The following is a 6,818-nucleotide window of genomic DNA, read 5'->3' as shown; positions in this document are numbered from 1 at the left end:
AATTATTACCATATAATTATATCGAAAAACAATGTAATTTCAACAAATAAAAATATTTCAAAAACTAATTAGGGTTTAAACGCTGGTGGGTTCTTAACACCAAAAAGGCTTGTGCCGTTTTCTTGAAAAAAAAATACATTGGTTTTTGTAGATTGATAAGTTGTCATTAAATTGTCTAATGGTGTCTAAGAAACCCCTAAATAAATGGATGAATAAAAAGAGAAGTGGAAATAACATATAACGACGTATAGAAAATGGGCCAGACCCGACCCATGTAGATTGTTGAACTATTTATGGCCCATAAGAGATATGAAGACTAGCACCAGAACAGTTTACGTGTAGCAATGTCACCCACTGAAATCCGAGCTAAACACAGAACGCCATTGATCAATCCTCAATGTGTGGTCATTCTCCATTGTTGTTATACCATTAATACCCACCTCGAGCTATTCTTCAAAATTTCCAACTGAAAATGGCAGTTTTCAGTCTGTTTAAGCTATCGATGCTACTGAGCCTACTCTCCGACGTCAAGTTAGGGTCATGGCCGGGAATTTTGACGCAGAAGGAAGCCGTCGCAGTCGGTGGATTCCCGCAGCAGTGCAACCGTATTGAGTGTCCAACATACGATGTAATCAACTCCGGAGAAGGCTACGAGATTCGCGTTTATAATTCCAGTATGTGGGCGACTACTTCTCCCATCGATGACATCTCCTTTGTCGATGGCACTCGCACCGGTTTCCTACAGTTACGTTACTTTACTCCTTTTAGTACTCGATTCGTTTCGAAAACCAATCATTTGATTTAGAAAACTCGAATCCTAATTCCGATTTCAAGTTATAGTTTACGAATCTTGTTTAAATTGATTATTTCGTTTTAGGTTATTCAACTACATCCAAGGGAAAAACAATTACAATGAGCAGATAGAAATGACAGCTCCGGTTCTAACAGAGATTGCTCCGAGTGACGGACCCTTCTGCGAATCTTCATTTCTGGTGAGTTTTTATGTCCCGAAGAAGAACCAAGTCGATCCGCCTCCGGCTACCGGAATTTCGATCCAGAAATGGGGACCGACTTATGTAGCCGTACGCCAATTCGGTGGATTTATAAAGGACTCAGACGTCGGCGTTGAAGCTGCGGCCTTATCCGCCAGTCTCTCTGGCACTACTTGGTTGGATGCCATCAAGAAAAGCCACTCCCGTGACATCACGACAGTTTACACGGTTGCTCAATACAATTCTCCATTCGAATTTGACAACAGAGTAAATGAGATTTGGTTCAAGTTTGAAATGTAATCCAGTCGAAGGGAAGGGAAACAGATGACGAGCAATTTGTAATTTTTGTCATGAAGAAGCCATAGATATAGATATAGATATGCTTTTGATCCCAATAAACACTCGATATTGTATAAGTAATCAATAATCTTCGGTTCGAGAACATTTAAGTGTTTTAACGATTAAATGTGTTTAACTTTTTGAAAAAGGGAAATGGTTTAGAAGGGTAATTATGTTTTGAAATTATTCAAAAAAATATCATCTAAGTAAGACATTGGTACAAAAAAATATCATCAAACTATATTTTTTGTTTAAATGTTCCTGTCACTAGACTGACATTTCACGTAAATGGCATATCATTACTAGTTAAATTAATTAATTAGAAAAATAAAAAGAGAACCATTTAGGAGTGTAACTATGTAAAATAATTAATTAGAAAAATAAAAAGAGAACCATTTAGGAGTGTAACTATGTTTAGAAATTTTGGGTGCCTTTGAAGGAAGAAGAATGTGGTGATACTGCTTGGAAGTTTGAATCAACTTTGGATTTGGAAGTTCATTTTTCTCATTTATTTATAAAGTTTGTACATTTATGTCTCCATTGATAGATCTAGCTTAAATGTTAAAGTTATGTCATTTTTGTCCCATAGATTGGTCAATTTGAGTGTGAGTTGTTTTAGAGCTTGTGAGGTGCATTTCCAGGTGTATTTGAGGGTGTTAACTCATAAAAATGCAATCTTGATATTTTCCTTCCATTCATGGATGAGTTATGAAGCATAAAACTTTATGATAAGTTAGGTTTTGAATTTGGACCATTTCTAGCCATGCAAAGTCATAAAGTTGGAAAATTTATGATTTAGGATGTCATTTGGAGCTAGATCTGAGCTCTGGACGAAAGTTCTTAAGGGATAAAGTGCTTAATGGAAATGTTGGAAACAACTTGCATACGTTGGTCGTACCTAGGAATACCCTGGGCATACTAGGCTTGAATCATGTACGCTGAGTGTAAGGTTGGAGTACGTTGGGCGTACTCAGCCTGCCATGGACTTTGACTTTCGTTGATTTTCATTAACCATTCACTTTTGGCAAAGTTTAACTTTAAGTCAAACCTGAGGGTTTTGGACTATTGTTTAATATTTTACCTGGTTTTGGTGATTAGTGGATTCACGAGAGCAAGCAGTGCAGAAAGGGAAGTGCATCTCAATATTTTGGGGTTCTTCATTTCAGGTGAGTTCTCCTCACTATAACAGTAGGTCGAAGGCACCAATGTTGGCCCACTAGTTTTTGGTTACCATTTATTAGAAGGATGCCCCAGGGACTGTATGTGGTCACGTAGGATAGATCGAGGACTCTTGATCTAGGCTTTCATGCTTGTTCCTTGTTTAGTTGTGGCTCTAGAGTATGATCATTTGTCTGGGTGTCTATCTCACCTCTGGTTACATATGATTATGCATTCCTTGTAGAGTTATTCATGTATCCTTGTGCATAAGATGTGCTATATTTTAGTGATCTGCTATATATATATATATATATATATATATATATATATATATATATATATATATATATATATATATATTATATATATATATATATATATATATCCTGGTGTGATAGGATGCAACATTAGTGGTATACTGTTTAGAGTACCAGTAGGTAGGTTATCGTCTAGTAGAGTGTCCTAGGGAATGTATGTAGTCATGTAGGATAGCTTGAGAACGCCTGAATTAGGCTTTCTTGCCTATTCCTTGTTTGGTTGTGGCCCTAGAGTTGGATCATTTGTTCGGGTGGCTATCTCACCTATGGTTACTTAGAATTACACATTCGATGGAGGTTAGCTAGTAGTGGAGCAGTGTGTTATGAGAGGTCTAGTAGGCGGTAGTGAGTCATATGATTGATATTGCATGTATTATGTGCCTACTTGATCCTTGTTTGTTTATATGTCAACATATGGTGGTGGATAAGGTTGAGGCGGTCCTGCTTTGTGTTGTAGGCCAAGAAAACAGGTGCGGGCTACCTGTAAGCAATAGGCACAGAGGCTCGGGAAGAGTGGTTGAGTTGAGGTGGTAGGCCAACAAACCCGAGGCATTCTAGTTCAATGACTGTGGACCGGATATGCATACTTGTTTATGTTTTGTTATGTGCGGTATTTTGGGGAACTTACTAAGCTTTGTGCTTACCCAACAATTACTGTTTCAGGTATCATCAATTATCGTGGGAATGTGAAGGCGTGAATGTACACATTCATCAATAACAATGAAGACTCTGTATTATAATATTACTATGATTTTACAAATGTAATTTGGAACAAAGGGTTTTTCTTAATACGGGTTTTATGATATGGAGTTTTACCTTAATAAAAATGAAATTTTTTTGTTGTGAAAATGGGACGTTACAAGTTGGTATCAAAGCCTTATTTTGAGTGAATTAGAAGAATACTTGTGTGAATCCAAACTCAAACTAGGATCCAAGAATTTTCACAAAACATTTTTGCAAAGGAAATTTATAACAAAACGGTTGGTTTAGGGACATGGGATCAGTCTCTTATCATGTTCTTGTTTGATTGTTGGCTTGGGATCGGGAACATGAACCTTGACTTAACCTTGGTTTTACAGTAAGATGGCGGTGTGTACAGTCAGTCAGAGCCTGAACAGGAGAGTGGTTCCCAAAATACCCATACTTGTTATTTGTGCCGAATTTGAACTTGTTGATATATGAATTGTTATAAAAGTATGCTAATGGATAATCTTCGGTTCTCATAGGGAGTTGTGGATAGAAGTGCTTGATTTCGGTGATGCCTTAAGATGTAGGAAATTGCTTGTTATATGTTATTTGATTGTGTGATTATTATGTGTATGTTTTATAGTTATATATGGTCGGGATTAAATAGCCTTAGAATGATCGACTTAGCCTTATTTTTTGTTCCTTGTTTGGTTGTGGACTTAGGGCAGAGTCAATTATTCAACAGTCTATCTGACCTCGTATTGTGTACAACGAACATGCACAAAAGCAAACAATGGTGCGGGAGCAAGGACAATCCTAGGAAGTTAGTTGTAGCTCATAGGATAAGTAGGTGTTAGCACACCTAGGAATGGTCTAGTGTAGTGACTTAGGATGTTGGGATGAATTTCGAATCGAATATGGATATGTGTGGAAGGTAGTATGGGCCCATAATACTGAAAGAACGTGATCCATATGGGATTCAGGAGGAATCTCGAGGCTACCAAGGAGCTAATAGGAGGGTGGCCTGGTGAGTTAAGCACTGTGTTTTGATGTTTGATTTTTCCATGGTGTATTTTCAATATGACAGCTATGGAGGCTCGGGATCAAGTGATGGTGGCACTGTTAGAGCAGGTATGGAGGATGAGGAGATTCGCGGGGTCATTACCGCCGAAGTGGCCTTGGTGATCAGAGAGGCGATTCCATAGTTTTTTGGGTCAGTCAAGACCGAACTGATCAAGGAGTTTGATCGATTCTATGTCGCCATCACGCACGTAGTTGCTGCCGAAACCATAATAGTCCCCGCTATTGCACGATCTCTGAGAGTCAAGGCGATACAGTAACGAGAGTTCAGTTATACAAAGCCTCCAGAGTTCAGAAGCGACACGAACCTAATTATTTCTTTGAGATGGATTTCTAATGTGTAGGGCTGTTTCTTCACATGTTTTTGTCCCAAGAACCAGAAGGCGAAGTTTGCGCTTGTTCTTCTTTGTTGGGGTGTGAATGATTAGTGGGAGTTTGTTACTGAGGGCTTCTCGAAGGAAGAGCGAGTGACGGTGACTTAGGAGTAGTTTTAGGATATGTTCTGTGCTAAGTATGTTCCTATTGTGGAGCGAGAGCGATTGGAACAAGAGTACATGTCACTCAAACAGATGGAGTCGGTGAAGGAGATCACCAGGATGTTTATAGAGAGAGCTCTTTTATGGCTAGAGGATGCTGCTTTAGAGCAGGCGCAAATGTCGCGATACTTGAGTATGCTTAAGATGGAGATTCAATAGTTTGTATCTACTCAGCAGTACCGAACCTTAACCGAGATGAAGTCAAGCGCCAGGAGGAGGAATATCAAGTTAGAGATTCGGTAGAAGGAGGAAGGGACAACTTCAGGACAATATCAGCCGGTGGCCAAGTAGTTTAAGTCCACTGATGCGAGTTTAGGATTAGATGAGAGGAGAAGATCTGAGTGTGGCAAGTGCGGAAGGTTTCATGATGGAAGGTGTCGATCTTCTGTATGTCGTAGGTGTGGCGAAGAGGGTCTTTTTGGTAGGGATTGTAGGCGGAGCTTGCGGGTTTGTTTCCATTGCAGACAGGAGGGCCACATCAAAGCTCATTGTCCCCTTTTTATTTTTGACGAGGTTCCGAACCCTACAACCCTAGCTTGGCAATTACCAGATGGACAATATAGGATGATCGGAGTTCCAAAGACCGAGGCTTGAGTTTTCAGTTCTTCGATTTGGTTGGGTATTGTATTGTGGTATCATTGTATTTTATGTTTATGTTCTGGGAGTCCAGTTGTAATCTTGAATGATTAGTTGAATGAAATTATCATATTTAACTTTAGTTTCAATCAATTTGTTATTATGAAGGGATTGATTATTTGTCTTTGGAGTGTTGCTTGCGCGTTGGAATTTGTGAATGTTGTTGTGGTTGTAGATTTTTTTCTGAGCACCTGAATATTAAGTGTGGAGATCAATTAGTGGAGTTCATGTGGCCTAGGAGTTGAAAAAGATGTTGAAGTTGTCAAGACCTATCATATCCTAAGTAGGGGAGACTGTAACCCTCATAGCAGGAGGACCTGATGCCAAGGTCCAGATCTTAACCGAATTTCTCCAGTTTGGGATTTTCATGGAATCGTCTGATTTTCTGATTGTCGCATCGGGATCATAGTTAGCTGCTGGAATGTTTTTTGAATCATTCTAGTTTTGGTAGTATTAGTAATCTATAGGGCGTCCTCGATATTTAGACTCTAGGATTCTAAGAGCCAAGTTGAGGGTTGTATGGAGGTCTTCCTTATCTGTTCTTATTTGACTGGTGCTTGGAGGTCTGAGACATGGCCCAAAATCCTGGTAGGGTAAGTTAAGTCTTGCTGGTTCAGTGTGTGATATGTTGCGCGTGTAGTTCTTGGTTAGAAATTCAGGGGTAAGCCCAAGTGCGGTTGTTGATTTGCAGGTCATGGGTAAGCCCGAGTGTGGTTAATTGATAGCGGATCTGAAGTGAGCCTGAGTATTGTGAGTGGATAGCATATTGGGATATTAGAGTCGAGTAGGAGCCTAGTCCATTATAGTATGTGTTTGATGGGTTTCTTAGCATTGGTGCATTTTATATGGGGTTAGCATATCGGTAGCCCACCAAGAATTCCAAGATTCATTGATAGAAAGGACGGTTTAGCCTTGTCCACTGAGTTTTGTAAGGTTCCACACTGATGTGTCAGTGTGCGGGGCATGTAGTTATGGCATAAGATGTAGTTCCTATTTCGGATGTTCGATGAACAACACAAGGTTGGGAGAATATGTTTAGATCAGGTTGGGAGTTTTGGTTAGCATGGGTGTCA

The 6,818-nt window shown here is 39.5% G+C and overlaps 1 protein-coding gene across 1 annotated transcript; it reads left to right on the top strand.

Moving 5' to 3' along the window:
* Positions 1-385: 385 nt before the first annotated feature.
* On the top strand, positions 386-1,436 carry LOC111904494 (uncharacterized). Its single transcript, XM_023900250.3, has 2 exons — positions 386-744; positions 878-1,436. The coding sequence occupies exons 1-2, from the start codon at positions 473-475 to the stop codon at positions 1,290-1,292; spliced, it is 687 nt and encodes a 228-aa protein (XP_023756018.1). The 5' UTR covers positions 386-472; the 3' UTR covers positions 1,293-1,436.
* The last annotated feature ends 5,382 nt before the right edge of the window (positions 1,437-6,818 follow it).

This window comes from Lactuca sativa, chromosome 5 (assembly GCF_002870075.4).
Source record: "Lactuca sativa cultivar Salinas chromosome 5, Lsat_Salinas_v11, whole genome shotgun sequence".
In the NCBI taxonomy this organism is placed as follows: Eukaryota; Viridiplantae; Streptophyta; class Magnoliopsida; order Asterales; family Asteraceae; genus Lactuca; species Lactuca sativa.
This window is presented reverse-complemented; position numbering and strand designations above follow the sequence as displayed.